The sequence below is a fragment of the Phragmites australis genome, chromosome 3 (genome assembly GCF_958298935.1).
Source record: "Phragmites australis chromosome 3, lpPhrAust1.1, whole genome shotgun sequence".
NCBI classification, from domain to species: Eukaryota; Viridiplantae; Streptophyta; class Magnoliopsida; order Poales; family Poaceae; genus Phragmites; species Phragmites australis.
The window spans coordinates 44,720,616-44,744,673 of NC_084923.1; the positions used below are offsets into that span (position 1 = coordinate 44,720,616).

At 43.5% G+C, this 24,058-nt stretch overlaps 3 protein-coding genes and 1 pseudogene across 4 annotated transcripts; 2 read left to right on the forward strand and 2 right to left on the reverse strand.

The window, feature by feature from the left end:
• Positions 1-244: 244 nt before the first annotated feature.
• On the reverse strand, positions 245-3,660 carry LOC133911245 (uncharacterized). Its single transcript, XM_062353445.1, has 4 exons — positions 2,880-3,660; positions 2,679-2,780; positions 1,607-1,717; positions 245-670 (listed from the first exon to the last, which is right to left on the reverse strand). Exons 1-4 carry the CDS (start codon positions 3,570-3,572, stop codon positions 446-448), a joined length of 1,131 nt encoding a protein of 376 aa, XP_062209429.1. The 5' UTR covers positions 3,573-3,660; the 3' UTR covers positions 245-445.
• Positions 3,661-3,718: 58 nt separating this feature from the next.
• LOC133910774 (uncharacterized) lies at positions 3,719-5,798 on the forward strand. The gene is made up of 6 exons (XM_062353047.1): positions 3,719-3,728; positions 4,901-5,047; positions 5,165-5,235; positions 5,340-5,420; positions 5,510-5,553; positions 5,660-5,798. The coding sequence occupies exons 1-6, from the start codon at positions 3,719-3,721 to the stop codon at positions 5,757-5,759; spliced, it is 453 nt and encodes a 150-aa protein (XP_062209031.1). The 3' UTR covers positions 5,760-5,798.
• Positions 5,799-5,815: 17 nt separating this feature from the next.
• Positions 5,816-16,472, forward strand: LOC133913321 (protein TORNADO 1-like). Of its 2 annotated transcripts, XM_062356449.1 has the most exons (4): positions 5,816-10,894; positions 11,451-13,067; positions 13,403-14,628; positions 14,781-16,472. In XM_062356449.1, exons 1-4 carry the CDS (start codon positions 10,819-10,821, stop codon positions 16,161-16,163), a joined length of 4,302 nt encoding a protein of 1,433 aa, XP_062212433.1. In that variant the 5' UTR covers positions 5,816-10,818; the 3' UTR covers positions 16,164-16,472. The 2 variants fall into 2 exon arrangements, with proteins under 2 accessions (XP_062212433.1, XP_062212432.1); XM_062356448.1 differs by having other exon boundaries at positions 5,816-13,067.
• On the reverse strand, positions 12,984-21,554 carry LOC133913322 (uncharacterized; annotated as a pseudogene).
• Positions 21,555-24,058: the final 2,504 nt, after the last annotated feature.

Genomic DNA, 24,058 nt, shown 5'->3' on the forward strand with positions numbered 1-24,058 from the left:
GATCATGTCATATATATATATAGTTTACATCTGAATTTATCTATTTATAAAACTGGGTGTGACTCATAGACACCATAATGACAACAGATTTCGGACACATGTTTCAGTCATCTCACTAGTAAGAACCAGATTGCACTTCACAGTTCAGAAACTACTTGAATCGGTTGGAAATCCACCCCATCACTCCCACAACATAAAGCACAGGCCAAAGATTGCTATCAAAACGATTTTGCACATCGTCAAAAGAGAAAAGCGACATTGCCCATTCATCTAACTATGGCCGAACATACATTGCGAATAGTTGGGCAGGCATGGACAACACAACAAAGCACAAACCAAGATTGCATTCGCTGCAACATCATGGGCATTGTTATTACACAACCTGAAACCAGTATCAACAGACTATATAAGTCCACATGCTTATGAATATTTCACACAGCAGAGGCTAGAGGCTGCCTTCAGTGGGAAGTTCACGATTGTGATGAACTCGAAACAGGTTTTGGTAGATCTTGTCTTGGTCAGATTTGTATACTCGTCGCTTGCTGCTGGAGCCTGAGGTAGGCTTGTGATGGTCAGAGCTCCTCGACATTAGCCTGCCAAAAGAGCTGTAAGAGTGGTCCGGTCCTGCCTTGCCGCTGCTGCGATGAGAACCGATGGATTCCTGGTACTCCTGGCAAATTCAAGGTTTACTTGAGAAAATTATTCTTTCAAGTGTCTTTGCTTTCACTTGAGGTTTAAAATAGGGAAAAATGAAAAAAAAAACCTCAAAAGTCACTTGAATTTTGACTTTCCCCTTAAAAGTTATTTTGTTGCAAAAACCCTTCAAAAATTTGGTTTTGTTGCAAAAACACCTCCAAAAATTCAAAAAAAAAATTAAAAAAATCATAAATTTTAAAAAAAACTAGAGACAATTCTAAGAACTTTTGTGAAATTTGTTTTCAAAAATAATATCCTTTGCATCATATTTCATGAAGAGTAAGTTTGTAAAAAAAAACATGCAGCTCATTTATTAATTCGAGTTAAATGCATAGTTAATTATTTACTAATCCAAAAATCATGAAATAAATTTTTTAATCTTCTTATATGATCCTTATCTTCTAAAAATACATGAAATCTTGAAATAGTTATTGTAACGTACATGATTGAGTAAATGTGTTACAGATAGATTAATTTATAACTAATCTATAACACCCCCAAAATTAGTGAAACCACTTTTATTAGTTTACTTAAACAATTATTTGTGTAGAAAAAAATAATGGTAGACATAAAAAAAGTTAAAATAACATAAGTTAAAAAATGAGCTGCACATTTTTTTTTCCAAACCTCCTCTCTATGAAATATGATGCAAAGGATTTTTGAAAACAAATTTCACAGAAGGTCTTAGAATTGTTTCTAGTTTTTTTAAAAAAAATTATGATTTTTTTATTTTTTTTAATTTTTGAGGGTTTTTTGCAACAAAGTCAAACTGAGGGTCGCAAGAAAACAACTTTTAGGGGGGAAAGTCAAAATCCAAGTGACTTTGGAGGATTTTGCATTTTTCCTTTAAAATAAGGATTGATGAAGAAATTCATGTGGAGTGGGAAGAAGAATGGAAATGTGCGGATACATCAGATTTGCTCTTGGCAATGCGTGGGGTCAGGCAAGGATTAAGATCCTTGCTGAACATCTCATCTGGGCTACCGCAGTTTGGCGTCTCAGCTTCCCCAATGCTACACTCCTGTGTTGACAACAAATATCAAGAATGGATCGTCACAAAAGTCAGATAGAACTGGATTAGGCACTCATTGACGTGACACACAATTCGTGCATATTCAGAGCTAGAAGAGCACAAATATTATTTGCAGAAATGATACAAGAAACTTAACTCATCTGTTTCTAAAAAAATGAAGTAAGAACTGAAAGCTGAAACCAACTAACCAGATTACTCATGAAGTATATAGATCAAGAACGAATACACAACGTTTACAGTGTTCAGAAAAAAATTAAAAAATATCACTTGCAACTACGAAGAGTATGAACTAGAAGCCCGACATTAACTAACTCAAATTATCAAGAAAACAAGGTAAAGAGCCCCTGAAGATTGTTTGAATTGTGGTGCGCAAATGCTGTTGTACTACACAAAGAGTCAAGGATCGAAGTATGCCATGCCAAGCAGGTCAAAACGGAAGCTAGTATAGACAAGGCAAACACCGATTTGCAATCCGCCGGCCATATCATCATTGGAATTAGAAAGATAACAGGCATGCACTTCTTAATACGTAGCTACTAGCTAATGTGTGAAGAAACCATTTCCCGGTTTTCTTCTGCTGTACCAAGTAATACATACAACCGATTAACTCAAAATAAGTACAAACTATTATTATAGATACGAAACTAATCCTTCTAACCCAAAAAACATGACAGCAACGACCCAAACGACCTAACTTCAAAATCTGCTCATGTCAACAAACGCAAAACACACGGTGAAAACGTTATCAATAAAAGTAAGGCACCATTTCAACACCTTACTGTGCTAGAACTATTAATTGATAATCATTTCCGAAACAGCAAGCTTATTGCTAATTGATAACCAGATCGCATAAGTTTAACCTCAAGAAGCGTAATTTCGCAAACAGCATATCAAAATGCACATCAGGTAATTGTGGCAGCAAACAAAATGGTGGAGCAATCGAACACACCAGAGAGAAAGCGGTCTCCTCGTTAAACCCCGGCGTCCTCGGGGGAGAGCAGTATCCATCATCGTCAAAGCACGACCTTGCCGTGTGCTTATCAGCCTTAATCTGCACATGGCGAAACGGCAGCAGCGGCCGAGCATTAGAAGTCTGCTGCCGAGGCGCAAAAGGCAAGAACTCACGGCATGATCGTGACAAGGAACGTGCCTGGGCGAGCTCCTGCGCGAGGCACTGGATCTGGTCGGTGAGCGTGGAGATCTCGCCCCGGAGGCGGCGGTCCGGCTCCGGCTCCCGCTCGGCGTCCGGGAACAGGACGGCGTCCTTGAGCGCTCTGATCTCCTCCCGCTGCCGCAGGCACAGGTCCTTGAGTCGCTCCACCTCCCTGTCCTTGTTCTCAAGCTGCAGGCGGAGCGCGGCGATCTCGTCGTCCTGCGCCTTGCTCTGCGCCAGGAGCTCCCGCTCGCTGCGCAGCACCATGGCGAGCGTCCGCGTGTTGGCGTTGTTGCCACCGTTTTTGACGTCCGTCAGGGCCGCCGTCTTCTTCTTGTTGCTCCCCTCCGACGAGACCTTCTGGAACAGCAGCTTCCGCGATAACCCCGGCAGCTTCCCGCCGCCGTTGTTCTTCACTGCGGCGGCGGCGGCAGCAGGAGGGACCGGGAGGTGGTTCTTGGCGGGCGGCTTCTTGTCCATGGAGATTAGCCGCCGGAGCACGGAGCCCAGGTTGCCGCCGTTGTGGGGCTGTGGCTGCGTCTTGGCGCCCAGCAGGTCGCGGCCAGATCTCAGCGCAACCACCAGCGCGCGGCTGCTCCCGTGCGTCGGAGTATCGGCGGCGGCCCGGCGCAGCGAGGGGGACGGGGAGTCGTAGGACGCGTAGCGCGAGGCCGCGGCCGCCTTCTTCATCTCCCTCTTCCGCCGCCCGCGTTTCGGCCTCGCCTTGGTGTTTGGCTGCGTAAGTCGAGCGAGTGGCGGAGGGGAGAGGAGGAGGGTGGGAAGCGGCCGGCGGCGTTCGAAATTCAAACGGGCGCTCTTCCTTTTGTCGCCTGCCGATGTGGCAAGGTATGTTTTGGTTTTCCGTACACTTATTCTTTAACCCATCCGTTTTTCAATACTTATCTCTTTTAACTTAACACGCATACCAAGATATATCAAAAATAGTATAAATTTTAAATGTAAAATAACAAAAATATCGTAGAAACTAGCTAAAATATTCTAGAACCTACCGTAAATAAGTGGATAAGAGATATTTTATTAGAATAAAATTGGAAACTGCGTCTAAAAAATATGAAGTGATAAGTATTTGAAAACAAATAAAATGATTAAAAATGACAAGTATTGAAAAACAGAGAAAGTATAAGTTTAAATAAAAAATACGTCTTAACTCTGGCACCGCTCATCTAACATCAAATTCAATTAAATAAAGTCATACCTGTTGTATCTTAAATATAATGAGCTAATTTTTTGTTTAATTAATTGAATTTGATGTCGGATGAACGGATGTAAAAATTAAGATTGTGATTAGTTACTTATACGAAACTATTTTTTTACACTAACAAGTACGTCCGTCTATATAAATAGATGCAAAAACATGTATTTGTTGGACCAAGTTACAGAGTGAGATGGTATATTTACACCTATAGAATTAGGCTGTCAAGTGGATGAAAACAATAAAACACATTTCTTTTCGTAATTCTAAGTATCTAACAGGTCAAAGTGGAAGAGATACGACGAACCAAACACATCTAAAACCATCTCTAACCGTATTATCTTTATTTTATTTCCTTTCTGAATTCTTTCTTTGTTCATATATTCTTTATTTTTTCTCACCTTTAACAACTCTTTTTCGAAAGGATTAGTGAAGTGAAATGAGAGATAATTTTGAAAGAAATGAAATATGAGAGGGAATTTTTTTTAAAAAAAATTGTGAAGCAAAACTGTTACAATGCTTAGGAAATGAGAAACTCGATTGGAGATGGTCTAATACTGCTGCTCCTGTGCTATCCCGTAGCGTTTTCGCCTCGGTGTTAGCTGGCGAACGTCTCCCACTAGTGGCAGCGCCTTTGCTGCACGCCGAGCAGAGGCCAACAGGGCCGGAAGGGGGTTTCAAACTTTCGAACCGGATCAAGCGCCATGCACGCGAATTCCTCGTCGTCTGGCCCCGTTTTCTTGAAGCTGGGCTAGGCCTTGGACACGTCGCATTGGGCCTGTGCCGGATTGCGGCATCGACCCAGGTGACTGGCGCCTGCAAGATGACTGGACTGCCGACGACCAGCGCAGCGGACGAGGGACAGAGAGAGCAGAAGCAAGCCGAGAAGACGAACCAGAAGAAGAGGAAGAAGACGATGGTGTTGCCGACGGGTCCGATGCTGTGGCACAAGGTGGCCGCCGTCTCCGTAACCCACCCTCCTCCTCTTCCTCGCCCCCCCCCCCCCCCCCTCTCCGCTTCCTGCTTCCTTAATCTGACTGACCACTGGGTGAGCGGTTGAGTTGAGCAGGGGTCGCCGCTCTGGGGCTCGGCACCTACGGCGCGCACATGTTCCGCCCCAAGAACCCTGCGTACAAAGAGGTAGATGATGGTCTCCCAAATCCGCCTTCTTCTCCAATTTCCAACTTGTTTCTTCCAATTTATCGACCTGCTTCTTGCGATCGGGGGTAGGGGGAAATCGACAGGTTTGGCACACGGCGTCCCTGTACCATCTCGTCCACACCGCGGCGCTACTCGGAGCTCCGATCACCAAGCGCCCCAACGTTGTGAGTACTAGTGCCGTCCGCTTCACACTTTGGTGTTACTCTGTTCGCTGTGATTTACACGCGCTACACGATTCTTGCCGTGCTTGCAGTTTGGAGGGCTCCTCAGTGCTGGAATCGTGCTCTTCTCTGGAACGTAAGCATATGGTCCTCTCTAATTGTAATTCAAATTATCTTGCGTTGTATCTGAATTGTGGATTGCAAAACCATTACTGACGGAGGATCTATCATTTTCACTTTAGGTGCTACACTGTGGCTTATCTTAAAGACAGGAAGTTTTCTTCACTGGCGCCACTGGGTGGCTTTGCATTCATTGCTGCTTGGGCCAGTCTTCTCTTATAATTAAATTTTGTTTTAGCCAATGAAAACAATATCTCAATTTTTTTTCTCAAATATGCAGGAGAACTGCGTATCTTTATATTAAGAAGGAGAGAGAAACGAGTCTTGTACAACGACCTTTAGCAGGTCTAAAGAAAAACAGGGAAGCATAGAGCGTGCTTATATAAAAAGTAATACAACTAATGGAGAAGCAAGAAACATTGACCGATCTCAGATGATTGATCCAAAGGAGAGCAACCTTTGCAACACTACAGTCAGGTTCTTGGCCCCAGCATCGCACCACCGTTCCGCATCTTCTCTGATTTTGGCCGTCAACGCATCAGTAGAGGAGCAGCGACTATTGAAGACTATGCTATTGCGCGAGAGCCAAATGTGCCAGGGGATGAGGAGAAAGATGGAATCCAAGCCTATACGGAGATCCAGGGTCACTCGGCCCCGGAGTTCAAGCCACCAATCCATGAAAGAAACGCCCTATGCCAGAGCATGAACGCCCAGAACGCGTCACCATAACTCCCGTGGCAACACACATTGCATAAGCAAGTGATCGACGGTTTCCGGTAGTTGTATATAGTGCGCGCAAGTGTCCGCAGGTTGTAGGCCATGTCTTTTCCTTCGCACACCATAAGCGATCATGGAGCGCCAGCCAACCGAAAAACTTCGCCACCCACACCTTCCAGAGCCACTCGGCTCCAGCCATACGAATAGACCCTTGGAACATGAGATGGTAAGCTGATTTAGCTGTGTATTGTCCAGAGGAGGTCCATTTCCATATGAATTGGTCTCTGTCGTTGTTCGGTTCCACAGTTTCAAGTCGTGCCCAGAGCAGCAAGTATTGGACTATCGCGGAGACTGAGAGAGGCCCTGTGATGTCCTAGACCCAATTGTGGTGCAGAATGGCGTCCTTGATTGTCCTGCTCTTCTGACGCGCATGAGGGACACAATTGAGGAGGTCCGGCGCTAGAGCGCGAACGGGTTGACCATCAAAACAATTGTCAGACCAGAACAACGCATCATCTCCGTTGCCAACTACAACTATGGTGGAAGCGTTGAAAAGAGCAATGACCTCCCGTTCATGATGCATAGGAAGGTTAGCCCATGGCTTAAGCCAGAGCCACCGGAGTCGCAACGCGATGCCATACAGCCGGAGGTCCAGAATGCCCAAGCCACCGAAGGTCACCGGTCTACACACCCGTTGCCAAGCAAGGGTGCAACGCCCTCCGAATGTTTCTTTGTCACCGGACCAGAGGTAAGCCTTCCGAATCTTGTCAATATCTTTGATAACCCACGGCAGGACAGGGATGGAGATGAGAATGTGCAGAGGCGTCGACGAAAGGATCGCTTTCACCAAGGTGTTGCGACCAGGCTTAGAGATGAGCTTTGCTTGCCATGTTGGCAGCTTGGCGGCAACCTTGTCAACCAGAGGCTGCAAGTGATGCCTCCGAAGACGGACGGTTGTGAGGGGAACGCCCAGGTACTGGATTGGGAAGGTTGGAAGACCGCATAGCAAATGATCACTGATTGTTCTGATTTCGTTATCAGCACAACAGATGGGCACCGCAGCACATTTCGGCAGGTTTGTTCTTAGCCCAGAAGCTTCCCCAAAGAAATCAAGGATCAATAGGTGCGCTCCGATGTCATGCGATGTTGGGGAGAGAAAGATGATGGCGTCATCTGCGTACAGAGAGCATCAATGTAAGATGGAGCCATGATCGATGTCATCAATGATAGAAGCCTCTCCTGCCTTGGATAGAATTCTGCTGAGGGTGTACATAACCAAGACGAAAAGAAAAGGAGATAGTGAATCGCCTTGTTGCAGCCCACGAGCGAGGCGAAGAGGAGCCCCAGGAACTGAGTTAAGGAGAAACCGGGTAGAGGAAGAGCAAAGGGCGGCATCGATCCAACTGCACCATCGAGTGCCGAAACCCCAAGCACGAAGAACCTCAAGGAGAAAAGCCTAACTAACCGAATCAAATGCTTTAGAGATATCCAATTTAAAAAGAACCTTAGGTCTCTTGGCCTTCTTGAGTTGGCACGCCGTGGAATGGACCAATTTGAAATTGTCATGTATCGATCGCTCGGCGATGAAAGCACTTTGGTTGCTCGTGATGAGATGGTTTAGCCAGGGTGCGAGACGCAAGGCCATGGTCCTGGTGATGATCTTGCCAAAGCTATGAATGAGACTCATGAGGCGGTAATCGGACGGCGAGGCTGCATCAACCTTCTTGGGCAACAACGTGACCAGGGCATTGTTTAGATGATGGAGCCCGCGACGGTCACCACTTCTGAAAGCGCAGATGGCGATGGTCACATCTCTCTTGATGACGGACCAGGTTGCACGTTAGAACTCTACCGTGTAGCCGTCTGGACCCAGAGCCTTGTTGAGCGGCAAACGCCTAATCGCCCCAAGAATCTCTTCTTCAGTGAATGGAAGGTCGAGCGACTTCAAATCAATGGGTGAGATGCCGAGATGGGAAAGGTAGATAGAGTGCTTCCTTGGAGGGGCTGAACCAAGAGTAGAGAAAAAGTGGGAGTACAACGCCTCCTCTATCTCAGAGTGCGTGGAAACCAGGTTGTCCATTGTGGACAAGAACGTGATGTTCTTGCGCCCGCAGAAGCTGGCAAACGCGTTGAAGAGTCTGGTGTTTGCGTCCCCCTCTTTGATCCACGCCAATCTGCGATCGAGCGTTCAAGGGAGGAGAGGCCTAAACTGCGAAATTTGAGGCACTTCCTGAGCTCTGCTTCAGCAGTGGTGAGAGCCCTGACCTCTTGCGCAACATCAAACCGCACGATGACCCCCCAAGCGACAAGGAGTTGTTCTTAGATATTTCCAATCTGAGAACAACTCCAACGTTGGAGAACTTTGGCGGTCCTCCTCAAAAGGATGTCAAGGTGAGTAAGCGGAGGCTTGGTCTGCTCGTCGTTCGACAACACCCAACCACTCTAAACCGTCTCAAGAAACCCCGGCATTTTCAACCAAAACGATTTGAAGTGAAAACGGTGATGATGCCGAGAACCCACTGAAGATGAGAGCACCAATAGGGAGAGATCCGAGCAATATGAGGATAAGGCTTGAAGTAAGCAGTCGGGGAAAACGTTATCCCATTCGAAGGAGACAAGGGACCTGTCAAGCCTCACGAGGGTGGGTTGAGCCCTCTCGTTTCACCAAGTGTAGCAGCGGCTGAACAGGTGCAAATCTTTGAGCTCCTGTTCTGAGATAAAGCGCCTGAACCTTGACATGGAACGAGTGTTTAGGTTAGCATTGCTCTTGTCAGCCGCGGAGTAGATCATGTTGAAGTCCCCAATAATGAGCCATGGTCCCGGTAACGACGCTCGGATACTGGAGAGCTCGGCAAGGAAAGCATCCTTAAGACTGTCGTCATTGGGACCGTAAACGACAGACATGTAGAAGGTGTGCTCGTTCGGAGAGGAGACTTGCACGTTAACAGAGAAATGAAGCACCTGAACCACACATAGGGTAAAAGGTTGCCTGCATGCCACGATTATACCTCCACTAGTGCCGATCGCAGGCAAAAAGGAGTAATTAGAAAACATCGGGCCACATACCTTTTTAATTAAGAACAGATTGACAACCTCGAGCTTAGACTCAAGTAGGCAAACAATCGAGGCATTACAGTTAGAAACCGTGGTGCGGACAACATCCCAGCGAGCTCTGGAGTTAAGGCCGCGAACATTCCAACTAAAGATATTAAAATTATCCATAGGGCACAACAACAACCGGGATCCAACACTTAGCAATATGAAGGGCCCTCAGCAGGCGAGGTAATCGTGCCCGGGAGCCCGTGCTCAGGGAAGAGATCTCTGATGGCCTTTAGATGTTGATCAGACATGGGTTTCTCAAAGAGTTTGACGAGTGTGTGGTGAAGTTGAGGCGAGGTCGTCTAGTCATTTTTTAGTAAGCCGAGGCGGCGCATGAGCAGGATTTCCCTCCGCTTGGATGGTCTGATGGCCGAAAGGCTGGACCGAGCCGCCAGCCGAGCACTTCTCCGCGGTGCCGAAGCCAGACCTGGTATTGATGAGAGGTTGCGGGCAGGAGGTGCCAAGGAGGTGGGGACCTCACGAGTGAGTCCTTGAAGAAATGAACGCACCCCCGAAACAACCTCCACATCCGTCGGGGCGCCCGCTGCGGAAGGGGTGTCAATGCCCAACTCAGTTATCTTTGTGCCAGAATGAAGGATAGCCTGCTGAACCCGCAACACAGGAGGGTTGTAGGTCGTCCGACAACATGGCCGTCGAGGACGAGAGCCCAATCGCAGAGCAGAGCGCCTAGCGGTGCGTGGACTGGATCGGCAACCGCAGCCCAAGAGCAGAGAACTGCTGGGAGAGTAGGCCATAGAGCGTGTGGCGACAGGAGAGGAGGTCGAAATGAGAACAACCCTCCGAGCGCTGGCCACCAAGGGGGGTGGAGCATCGTGCCCAGACGTACTAGGAACAGGCTTGGCATGACATCGGCGCCTAGAGTACACTAGGCAGATGTGTCGAGCGGCCAAAGGCCTGGCAGAGTCTTGAACGGGAAGCTTGACGTAGGGCCGGAGCTCAGCAGACATAGGGTCAAAGCTCCTCGGACAACCAGGGTCCCGAGATGGGAAGTGAACAGGGATTGGGTCCAGCTGCGGAAGATTTGTTCGCCGATTTGATAGGCATAGGCATGTGAGGGAGTAGCGCCTCGTACGACACGCATTGAAAGGAGCTGAAAGGAATCTGAACGTAAGTCGAGGAAGGAAGCAGCACCTCGGCCACCCAATGAACACCAATAGGACGGTGGAATTTCTGAAAGCCTTGTATGTAGTGCTTTATTAGGTTATGCAATTGTACTTGTATGGTATGCACCTTTGGTTAAATAATGTTACTTTGAGTTCATACTTTCTCATTTCCACCAAAACATGACGTGCTGCTTATGACATGTGATCAATTGATCATGCCAATGAAACTGTGTCTCCTCTTTCTTTAATGCCAATGGTTGTGTATAATACGAGGGATAAACGATAGAGTCCCTTTGCTTGTCCAAAAATTAAAGGTCTCCTATTCCTTACTTCATGCATAAATGGAAGAATCTGCCTTCCCTTTGAATGAAGCACATGATGCTGCCACAGTCCAATACAAAACTACAATATATAAAGGTAATTACATCAAACCATCATTTGTTCCAATGATGCAAATTCAATTGAAGATAAGTCTTTTTGCTTTTTGAATGGTGTCGATGAAACTAAAAGGCTGAATAGCACAAAGTTTATTTCTTTGAATAATGCATGTGCTGATGTTGCAAAAGTTCATGTTTTAGCTTGGATGGGGTGCACCTAGGTATCATGGGACATGCACATGGTGTGCATAAGATCAGAGCAAAAATTATGACATTTACAGCATGACAACAGACTACTTTGAGATCTTGGTATATGAAACAAATTAAATAATTCTGGGTCTGCTTTGGAGCTGATGTTTATCCTTTCTCAAGATTTCTGCATTCAGATTCTTGTATAGTTGAACTTTATTTGTTTCATTCATTAGTTATCTCTCTTCATGCCAGCAAAGCAAGATAAAGGTTATTCCTTTCTTTTATGATGCTCCCTTGACAAGGCAGGAATCTGATGCCTCTGCATGTGTTGTCATACTTAATTCTTTCCAAACCACCTTCAGTATTGCAGTATGTGACATCTGAATTCTCTTTGCATGGTAAAGACAACCTTCGTCTTTGCTTCCTCCCTTATTCATCTACCCTCCACCATCCCCTCCCAAGCATGGGTGATGGGGCGAACACGATAGCATCTCCATCTAGGAGGCAGTATACAGGAGATGTTGCAGAGATTGATTTGCATGCCTACAAGGATGTGGAGAACATCGCGTTCTACCAGGTTCCGGCAAACTTGGGATCAGGCTTGTCCTTGGAAAGTGAGAGATCACTAAGGGTCCATATCTGCACAGACTACAATGATGGCAATTTCTTGCTCAGGTTTCTTCATCACCTTGTGGAGTACAAAGAGCAGTACAGAAATGTGACGAACCTCCTATTTCATGGTATTGAATGGCAGATTGAGGGGGTGCAACTTCTCTGTTCATTTTTAGTCCCTGGCTCGAGCGTGAGGCAGATGGAATTCCAGAAGAATGTTTTCAGCACAAAATCAGCACTTGCTCTCGTTCCACTCTCAGAAATGCTTCAAAGGAACAACACCATCAAATCAGTTGTTTTCTCTGACTGTAGAATTGGATCCGCTGGAGCCACATTGCTTGCTTCAGCTTTGGCAAACAACAGAAGCGTGGAGGAGTTCCAAGTATTTGAGGACTCCATTGGCTCCAAAGGGGCAGAGGAACTCTCCAAGATGATTGAGGTGAACTATTTTCTGAAGAAGTTGATCATACTTGACAACAGCTCCATTGCGGCAGCCCCACTTATCTCTGCTGTGCTGGCACGCAACCGCAGAGTGGAGGTGCACATATGGGGTCGCAGTCGTGGCATTAGCGGTGGCATGAACAGCTGTAAAATTGTTGAATTCCTGCCTGAAACTGGGAGCATGAGGATCTACGACAACATTAACTCCAAAGGGCTGCAACGGGTTGTGTGTGCTCTGGCATGGAATACAACGGTGACAACCTTAGACATGTCAGGTGTCCTGCTAAAGTCCAGATGCACCAAAGAGCTTAGAGGAGTCCTTGAACGAAATAGGAGCCTAAGAGCTATCAAGCTTACCAAGTGTTCCCTTGGGGACAAAGCAGTGGTGTATATAGCTGCAGGGCTCTTCAAGAACACCCATTTAGAAAGCTTGAGTTTGGATGGAAATAGATTTGGTGGAGTAGGATTGGAGCATTTGCTATGCCCTCTTAGCACTTTTTCTCCACTTCAGAGACAAGCCAATACCACATTGAAGATTTTTAGTTTCGGAGGAGAGCGAGCGAATATAGGGAGGTATGGTGTAACTGCAATCTTGCAGATGTTGGAGACAAACCAGAGCCTAATTCAGCTGGCAATACTCAATGATGCAAGCTTGAAGCCGAATGATGTTGTCAAAATCTTTACAAGTTTAGAAAGGAATGCCACTCTCCGAAGCCTGTCTTTGAGAGGTTGCAAGGGAGTTGAGGGGGAGGTAATCTTGCAGACCATTATGGGCACTTTAGAGGTTAATCCTTGGATTGAAGAAATTGACCTGCATGAAACACCTTTGCATGTTGCTGGTAAAACAGGCCAAATTTATGAGAAGCTCTGTCAGAATGGGAGTCTTGTTCTGCCAAATGATTTTCTCGATTTGCCACTAAGTGCTCCTTCTTGCTGCCGAGTTTTTCTATGTGGCCAAGCATTAGCAGGTACCATCAGCATTGTCCAGTACTGCCCTCCTCTTTATTGTCTGTAAGCAGAAATGAAGCAGCTAAATCATTTAGCATATGCTGTCCATCATGTTTTTTTCTTTTAATTTGGGGAATTGCTAATTAAATCATGTCTGATCTTTTTTTTCCTGTAATCTTGTTCGCGTTCACTGGCAATATTAGCCTGCTAAATTAATACCTAGGTTTTATAGATTGTTCACTTGATGCTATAGAATATCACCTCACACACGCCAAAAGAAGGAAAAGGAAAGAAAATAGGAAAAAAAACTGAGATTTCCATTGCTACTGATGATTCAATTCATGTGGTCATGCAGGTAAAAGCACACTACATAAGTCCATAAATGAGTGCATGAACCCAATAAAGTCACCTGACATTGATGTAACAAGTACTCTGAAGACTCCAGTTGAGCAAAAGGCGTGCACCAACGAGAATAAGATTAATGCTATCTTTGATGGCAACACAAAATTGACTATGCGTAATCTTGGTGGACACGAGGAGAGTTTCGCCTTACACGATTTTATGTTTATGGTGCATGGTGGTCCATGTTTTTTCATGGTTGTGTCTAGCTTGGTTGTAAAGCCTGCTAATAGATATCCCAAAAGCATAGATCAGGTTGAATGGGAGCTGATATATTGGCTGAAGTTTTTGGTTTCAAATGCCAGGAGAGTTTCACAATTGTTTCTTCCTTGTGTAACTATAGTTCTCACCCATTATGACAAGGTAGCTCATCTACCAGAAGGGCTGCAGCCAATCGCTACTCTTGTACAAAGGCTCAGAGAAGACTTCCATTCATATGCAGAGATTTATCCCACTGTTTTTGCCGTGGATGCAAGATCATTGGTTTCAGTAAGTAGACTCTCTCATCATTTGCGGATGACAACAAAGACAATTCTCCAGCAAGTACCTCAAGTTTATGAAGTATGCAAAGATTTGGTTCGAATTTTGCATGACTGGAGGTTGAAGAATAACAAAGCTGTAATCAGATGGTCTGAGTTCCGCGAGATATGCCAATTCAACGTTCCAGTACTAAGATTGAGATCAAGGCGTGATAATGTGGAGAAAGTGGACACAAGAAGACGTGCTGTTGCAAAAGCACTGCATAACTTGGGTGAAATAATATTTTTTGAGGAACTTGGAGTACTGATCATGGATTGTGACTGGTTCTATCAAGATGTCCTCAGCCAACTAGCTACATTGAAATCAATCAAGACAGAAAGAAGTGGTTTTGTCCGCAAACAAGAGCTGGAGAGGATTCTACAAGAGAAGCTGTGCAACCAAATTCCAGGGTCAAACTGGAGAGCTGGTGCATCCTTCCAGAGCAGTGACGTCATTAATATGTTGTTGGAACTCGAATTGTGTTATGAACAGGATCCTAGGAATCCAAACACATTACTTCTAGTACCAGCTATGCTTGAGGAAAGCAAAGAAGGGACCCAACGGTGGCTTTCAACCATGCCAGATTGCAGATATGTCGGAAGGCGTCTCGAATGCAAAGATACACACATGTTTCTGACAAGTGATTTCTTTCCAAGACTACAGGTAAAGCATGTTGTTTTTCTGACTACTAGTATAGCTGCCAAAGTGATATGCATGTTATTTAGAGATACGTATTGACAACACCTGAACATACAAGAATTAGTGGCAAATTTGCAAATGCCCCTTTGACTTTCTAAAAGAATACCCTTTTCCAGGTTCGTCTGCACAACAAAATCATGTGTCTGGGACAACAACAGGGTGCAGTCTACAACTTGGAGAAAAACCTTATTTATACAGTGATCAATGGTGTGCATGTAAGAGTGGAGCTGGGAGTGAAATTAGACTCATCCATAGATGTGCTTGCCTGCTCAAGCAAAAGTGTTACTGACATGGTGAGGCTATTCCACAAGTTAATAATCCCTACCATACTAAACTTGTCTTCCAGTATAACGTTCGAGGAAAGCATTATCAGGTCGGACTGTGTAAAATATCTCATACCACATAGGTTCCTCCAAACGCAGCAGCTGCCTCTGAAAAAAATAAAGCAAATTCTTTTGGCATTGCCGGCAGAAAGCATGTACGACTATGAGCATACATGGAGTGCAATTGAAAGCAGTAAAAGGATCATATTACAATCAGGATCAGATCATGCCAGAGATATGCTATCAGATGATGACTTCCATGAAGTTCTTCACCGTAGGTACTATGATCTACAGCACCTCGCAACTGAACTTGCCGTCACCCCAGACAATCAGCAGCAATCTGAAATCATCCCTGAAACAGACATGGTTGATCCTTCCATATTAGGCATTGCAAAAGGTGTTGAGATGGTTCTACAAAGATTGAAGAGAGTGGAACAAGGAATAAGGGACTTGAAGGAGGAAATCGCAAGCTTAAGGTACTATGAGTATCACCTTGTTACTGAACTCCACCGGAAAATGGACTATGTGATGAATTACAACATCCAGTTGGAGGAAAGAAAAGTGCCTCAGTTGTTCTATTTTGTAAGCCTGGACAACCGCTCCAAACAACTTGTCACAAGAATACTGCCTGGGATGCAGTCCCTACGGGTGCACATGTTGTGCGAGTTCCGAAGAGAGTTGCATGTGGTGGAGGATCAGGTCGGGTGTGATCTGATTCAAGTGGACAACCAAGTGGTGAAATCCTTGCTGCCTTACATGAGCAAGTTCATGAAGCTGCTAACCTTTGCTCTGAAGATCGGTGCACATTTCATCGTCGGCATGGGGGAGATGATACCTGACCTGAGCAGGGAAGTGGTGCACCTGCTAGACTCCTCAGTCATGTATGGTGCGGCTGCATCCGCCGCGTCAGTGGGGGCTCTAGGTGCAGCAGCACTGTATGGAAAAGGGAGGAATAACAGCAACCAGGGTGGTGCAAGTGACATGGGAGAGGATATGAAAGCGGCTAGACAGTGGCTTGTGGATTTCTTGAAAGGGCAAGGGATCTTGACAGGGATGGACATAGCACAGAGATTTGGTCTGTGGCGGGTTCGGTACAGAGATGACGGCCACATTGCGTGGATCTGCAGGAAGCATATCGCCTCAAGAGAAGAGGAGATCTTCGAGCTACCACTTTGAGCCATCCAGAGCCCCAGTGGTCCAGACTCCAAAGAAGCCATGAAAGGACCTTGTGCTTTCAGGTGAAAAGTGTGTTATTCTGTGATGATGATGGTGATGAATGGTGATACCCCCAGAATCAGGCGTTCATAGAGCAGCATGTACAAGTACTTGCCAGTTATCACCCTGTAATGTGGATGATGCATGCATATTTCTTTCTCTGCGTGTATGGATCCATGTGTCTATAACGTGAAGTGAAAACAGTACCATATACCATTCATGTATCGCAGATTGATTATTTGAAAATATATAGGGATCAATATATGGACCTTGAAGGTGTTCTGTTGGTGTAGTTCTCGTAAGTTTCATAACCTATGTTTGCTTGATCTACAATTGTGAAGCCATCTAAGAAAAAGGGTGGTAGGGAAAAGAAAAGTAAATAATGAAAGGTTTGATTTGGAATGTGAGAGGCATAGGTCCAATAGATAAAAGGAGGTTTCTTCGAGAAATTCTCCTGGATAATAGAGTTGACTTTGTAGGTTTACAGGAAACACGGAGGCAAGATTTTTCTGGGCAGAATTTAAATGAAATTTGTGGAGGCCGTGATTTTCTTTGGCAATGGGCTGCAGCCAAAGGGAGGTCATGTGGCATACTGGTGGGGATAAGGATTAGTGTACTTAGAGACTCAAAATGGGGATCATTTTGTGAGGGTTAAATTACAGAATAAAAGTGATGGGTTTACTTGGGACCTGGTGGTGGTGTATGGAGCTACTCAAGATGAAGGGAAGAATGACTTCCTTGTTGAGCTAGCTAGTGTATGCCGACACAGTTCTTTACCAATTTTAGTGAGTGGGGATTTTAACATTACTAGAAAAGAAAATAAAAAAAAAATAAGAAAGGGGATTACAACAAGTGGAGCTCTTTGTTTAATTCTATCATAGACCAGGTTGGTCTAAGAGAGATTGATTTAAATGGAAGAGCTTACACTTGGAGTAATGATCATGAGAACCCTACATTTGAAAAATTGGATAGAATTCTTGTAAGTAATGAATGGGAGGAGCATTTCCCTTCAACTGAAATCAAGGTTTTGGAGAGAGTAAGTGCTTATGCTAATCATACTCCTTTCTTAGTTGATAGTGGGCAAAGACCTAAGAAAGATCCATATTTAAATTTGGCATCAGGCAAGTACTCCTCCAAATCCGCTTACAAGGCATTCTTCACGAGTGCTGGGTGAAAGTTTCTGGGCGCGGATAACCAAATTCTGATATTGATGGAATGAATTTTTGGCGCTGTTTGGCAGTCGTTGTTGGTTTTGTTACTGGATGCTAGAGGAGCAAATGTTGGTGACCAACAAAAGTGCTTGTGATACTCTAGCTTTAAGTTTAGTTTGCTTTACCTAGAGTTCGTTAAAACTTGCTGTAAAAGATCGATGATTTCTATTAATAGAAATCGGCATATGCCTCTTTCTAAAAAATATAAGAACACGGAGAAGAAAATAAATGTGTGAAAGAAAACGAGGTTCATGGCGGGCTGTATGTCGATAGTGACGCAAATCAAAGCACCGTGAGATGAGCAGCTACTCTATACTGCCTAAGAACACAAGTAATTCACCTGAAAAAAACAGTAGAGGCCTACGACTAGGACTAGATGGGCAGAAAAAAAGTTGCATACGTTTTGCTTCATGAAACTTCGAGTGGCACTATGTATGCACTATTAAGCCATGACACCAAAACCATGAGCATGTAAACCAGATGGCATGTTGGTCGTGGGAAAGTTGACTGCACGAGTATATGATGGAAAAGTGGCATATGGCGATCCAGTCATTGGACCAGGAAAGGGTGCGAATGAACCTGCTGTAGGTAGTAGAGGTGAGATTAGTTGGGGTGGGATTGAAGTTATCGGCAGTGGTGGGATTATTTGGGGTGACATCAAAGTTGGCGGTGGTGGGGGGCTAGGCTCTGGCGATGGAGGATACTCAGGTAGCGGTGGTTGAAACGTATCAGGATGCGGGAACGGGGGTAGGGGTGGGGGTGGCTGTGATTGAGACTGAGAAATATACGTGCCATCTTCCAGCTTCTGCTTCTTATTACCAAAAGAGTGCTCTTCTATTTGCCACGCAAGGTTGCCCCCATTGGCTCCTGAAGACAAAACGCCACTAAGGATCTCATCTGAAGCAGCACCTGCAGCAAGCTCTGTCGCAACATTAGTTGCTGTGACATTGTGTTCACTACCATTTCCCTCTTGTGAATACATGACTGCAAAAATGCGACGCTGAATGTAGGAAAATACCTGAAGCTGGCTTCTGACTTGTTCCGTTTTGAATTCCTGAAAACAAATGAACATCGCAAGCATCAGACGACCCATCCAACAAATACTTCATTCAACCAAAGAGATCTTACACTTTCGGTAGCCATTTACTTTTACACACCTGCTCATTTAACACTTCCTTCAATTGAGAAATCAGAGTGGCCCTGAGAGACTGACATTTTGAGTTGTTCCATAGAGTTTCTGAGGATGCTATGTTGTTCCTGCAGCTCCTCCATAAAGCCAGATCCATTACTGCTACCTGCCAATATGCAAGAGAAGATATTTAAGCTGCAATGACTGATAACTACAGGCAGTCTAAGGAAGAAAACGATCAAACCTAGTAGATTCACTTGCAGCGTTATAATGTAGTAACTACTAAAGTCTATGGCTGGATCAGCTATAGTTATTGGACGGTTATGTGCAGACTATGAATTTGCAGAACACCAGAACAAAATTGAAATTCCAGATATTCACTACTATACGCATGCTATGAGCTGTACATTAATTAAATATATTAACCCTAAACAGGACGTATTGAGGTATTGGAACATCTTGCGAGTATATATCTTACCTAAATAAGAGTTATTTCCATACGCTTTGTTGAGACTGTAAAAAATGCTAAGAGCAGCTTGGCATTTCCGCATCAGGGTGTCCTCGTCTATAGGAACATTCAGCATATGCTTGTAGCTAGAGATAACCTTCACCAGCAGCTCTCCTCCAGGTTTTTTCTGTACATATATGAAAGCGTAAAAACTTGTGACCATAGTGTTATGTGCATGGATCCATTGGAGGGGATTAGGGATGAGAGAGGAGGGAGAAGGAGGCGGCAGCCAGGGAGTCCAGAGCTATTTTGAATTTTCTGAGCCCTTTTTTGAATTTCTGAGCAATTGAAAACTGCATTGCATATCTTTCCGAACATTCAAATAACTGCAGCCTCACCATAGGAAACCGGTGTGTGCACACTGTGTCCTTGGAATCAAAAGTGCAAGCAGTTTGCTACAACAATTAAATGGTGCTTAAGAGATTGCTAGAGAGCATAGAAAGAAAAGGAAGAAAGATCACCATGGGAAACCGGTGTGTGCCTCGTTGCAGTAGACCTCGCCATGGAGGACATGACCACTGGAGCTCTTACCGCCGATGACGACGGTAATGTTGCTCCGCCTTCTTGCGGACTGGTTGGGCGGCAGGTTCTATGCTGCTCCTCTACGTCGCCAGGCTCACCTCCTTCTTGCATGTGAGGCATCTCCATATTCTTCCTCCCTTCAACCAGCTTCCCGTCCAGGCATCCACCTCAATGTCTTGTTTCACCCATGCACATCTCTTCCTGCTACTCCCACCAAAACAGAGGCATAAAACAGTAAAATGGGGAGTTGAGTGACCGAGATATTGGAAGGCATGCATGTTGAAATAACTGCAGTAATTAGTACATATGTAACACCTGTAAGTGAAGCTAAATCATAAGGACATCACCATGAAACCAAAGATGCAGTCATGCAATTCTACTGCTACTAATCAATCACATCAACACTAGAAATACTGTTCAGGAAAAGATGTAGTGTAGACATTGCATTCATCACTGAATTGTTTTCATCCGCATCAAAAGGACACAAACATAACATACTGATTCACAGGAAACATTTTCCTAAGGCTAACTCCAGCAAATACCCTAAAAATCCGTTCCCTATAACACTATTACAGCATCCCCTAACACTATTGCAGCATCCTCTATTTTTTTCATCTCCAACAGACACCCTATTTTCTACCTTCTATTCCTCTCATCCTTCCCTCGGACCCACATGCATACACTTATCTACAGTGATGCGGTGCTCTTTTTCCCCCGCAAAGAAGCGGCCAACGTCCGGCAAAATAGCAGCTCCCGCATCGCTGTTCAGCCGAATAGAGCAGCTACTGGAGTTCGGCAATCGGCAAAAAAGCACAGCAATCGGTTTCTGACGCACGGCACAGGGATAGAGATCGGCAAAAGCCGATTCTCCTGGAGATGGCCTAAGAAGGCAATTCTTCATCGATCTTTAACTGCAAATAACAAAAACTTTGTGCCACAACATAGCAGAAGAAATACTATACTCGTCTTGAAAATTTCATAGTAACATTGCTGCAATATGCCGTAGCAGAAGAACTACTATACTCATCTTGAACAATCATAGTACCATTGCTGCAATATGCAGTATCCTGGTAAACACGCCCAGGCATTGTATTCAGCAACAAACATTCATCAAAGTGATGAATAGCATAATTTATATCATTTTGTCAGAATTAGCAACAGGAGCAATTATATTATCTGTCACAACTTCATCAGATCATGCAAAACAACGAAAATTTGTTCAGAACATATGAATTCATGATTTCCCAACCAGTGGCAATTTCATTTCACGTACTACTAATAAACTGAGGGACCTTAGCTATGCCTAGGACAGAAATCTCAGCCACAGATTGCACATTCTTGGCTCACCTGGTAGGATACAGTCACAGGCTGCCAGCCTCGCTGCGGCCCTCCTCAACCATAACCATAAATTGACACTAGAGACTAGACAGGGCAAAGAAACAAGTAGCTTTTGCGTTCGAGGAAAAAAAAAGCAAGTAGCTTTCAAAGAAAACACTGCAGGAAACTAGGGAAGGCGGCATGCCGACAATCTTCAGAACCATTAATTTCCATCTAAGCTGAACTAACCAGTAGTTCATAATTCAGATTGTGAAGTTATCCAAGCTGGTGGGGTTAAGTTCGTCATCTGCGCACAGCGCACGGCTAGTTAATTGATTTGTTGGCGAATACTACAACAGGGATTCAGGGAACAGATAACACGATAGTCCTAAGTTGCACCAGAAGTTTGGACTCCGTAAATCTTAGTTAAGCTACAGCTTACAGATAAAAGGCTTACAGATGAAAACTATCCAACTTCACCGCACAGAATCAAGGACAAGATGGCAGCATACCCTGATGACGCCCGATGCGTGACGGAGCCAGCGGGTTGAGCGGTGGCGGCGCCTCGCGAGACGAGGCGTAGAGGCGGCGCCGTGGAGAGGGTCTACCAGAGAGGCGGACGGATCACGGCGAACGGAGCGGCCACGGCGTAGCTAGGATTTTTTTTTTTCCTGTTAGGCACTCTAACTTTTCATTAGATTGTGAAATCAATATATAAGTAAAAATTTCCTAAAAACATAATACATATATATTAAAATGTATATATCATAGTATCATAAATTTAATAAATAAGTTTAAATTTTGTAAAAATTACAATATAAATTGTTCAAATATGAAATAAGGTCTTATATAAATAGAATATTACAATACTACTATAGATTCTTCACTTTACGTTTTTTTATAGCAACGAAAGTTTCAATTATGCATCCTCATTTATGTTTTGAGAAAATATCTATCTCAATAAATATAATTAAACCATATAATGATTCAAAGTTAGCACAAAACACACAAGCTAAGTTCTAAAATTCTGCTAATTAAATATCATGTGAGTAAAAAACAATAACATCGATATTTGTCAAACAAATATTAAAACAACTAATAAGATCAATCAATCTCAACCACAACAACTAGTACTCTATCGTGCAATGCATCACTCTAGCTACTAGCTAATACCGCTTCCTTCCCTCTTTTCTCTTTTTCTAGACAAAGATAAAACAATTAGTAACTTATTGTTAAGTTTTTACTAAATTTTATTAATGATATTAAGATACATTCTCTTCTATAATGATCATCAACTATTTGTATTGGATAAATATTGAGACTCACATCATTGTAAATATAAAAATTGCATTCAACATTGAATATACAAGATTACAAGATCAATTAAAACTCACAGCATTGTAATATTAAATCTCAAATATTTGTACTCAGTGACTATGCTCTGTGCTCATAGTCTCATACCTTATAACCTCTTCACATACTTAAAAAAATAGATTGGATCGTTAAGTAGTCTTAAATTCACTAAACTACCCACTATATCCGCCTATAAAAACGGCGAGGGACGGAGCGAGGTCAACCGCTGGACTCCCCTCGGTGGCTCGGTCGGTCTTTTTTTTCTGGGCCAAACGCCCAAAACCGTTGGGACATGTTTTCGAGTAGAGCAGGTCACATATACCAGGCCCAATTTGGATGATAAGTTTTTTTTTAGTTTTGAAAAAAAAAAATACTATAGTTTTATAAAAAAATTTGGTTTTAAAAAACTTAGGTCGTATTTGGATGTAAAATATTTTTGGAGTTTTGAGGGAATACCATGGTTTCTAAAAAATATGATAGTATTAAAAACTTTAAGTGTTTAGATGCAATAGAACTATTGTTCGGTAAACCGTAGTATATGAAATATCTTAGTATTTTTAGAGTTTTAAAAAATCCACTCACATCCTCTTTATTTTAAAACCAAGCCTCACTGCTCCCTCACGTACACGTTGCAGCGTGTCCATTGCGCAAGCACGCTCGTGTGTGAAGTTTCCCTAATATGCATACGTGCCTGCATCATTCTTCATATACACGCATACACATGTTGTACTGTATCTTTTTTTTTTTTGACAGACTCTTTTCATTGCATTCTTTCTATGGTACTGTTCGTGGTTCACTATTGTTATCTTTATTGGAGGACCATATGCACTTAAGCTCATATGAAATTTTATTGCTGTAATATATATATGGTACTGTAATCTATGGTATGTAATATATATGCACTTCTAACATATATGTCAAGTAACACTAATCGTGTAAAATCACGTAACAAAATTGGTACTATGATATACACATATAACTTTGATAAAAGCTATAATATATAGGGATGAAAACGGTTCAAAAACAATCGGTAAAGGCCTCAACTACTTTCACTTTCATATTTTCCTTTAGAAGCGAATACGATAACGATAATGTCGGAAACGAATATGGCATTGGTATTACGGAAAAATCTAAAGCAATATTACGGGACGGAAACATACCGTTATCGATCGGGAATAGATAATTCATAACGGCGTGCATGATAAATTATATTGAAGTGTTTAACACAAATGATAAATTCATACATGATATATAGGATTGTCATCTTATGATTCACACTAAGACCTGACTGACTACACTACAAGAATACATCCAAATATTAGTAAACTGTTTCAACGACATACAACCAATATAATAGTATATGTCTAACATAAATGACAAAATTATATATAGGGTAGAGGTAGAAACGGTGTGATAATGTGATTGAGATGTTGGGTGGCCAGTAAATGAAGTAGTAAAATAGTCAAAAACGGTAGAAAAGTGAAAACATCGGAAATTGCTCAAACCATTTTCAATTTCACATTTTTTCTCAGAATCGGAATAAAAAACAATAAGCCAAGAAATTATCGGAAATGGATACATGCTATTATTTTTCAGTTTAGATGGAAACTATCTCCAGTTAGATAGGAATTTCCATTTCCGTTTTCATCCCTAAGTATATATTGATTAGCGTACTTCTCCAAACAAAATACTACATTAATACTGGAACTGTCATGTTGTAGTTTTTACTGGTACTTAAAAAACTATGGCATTCATATACTGCAGTATTTCACTAATGATACTTTAAAACCCATAGTTTTCAAATATTGTGGTATGT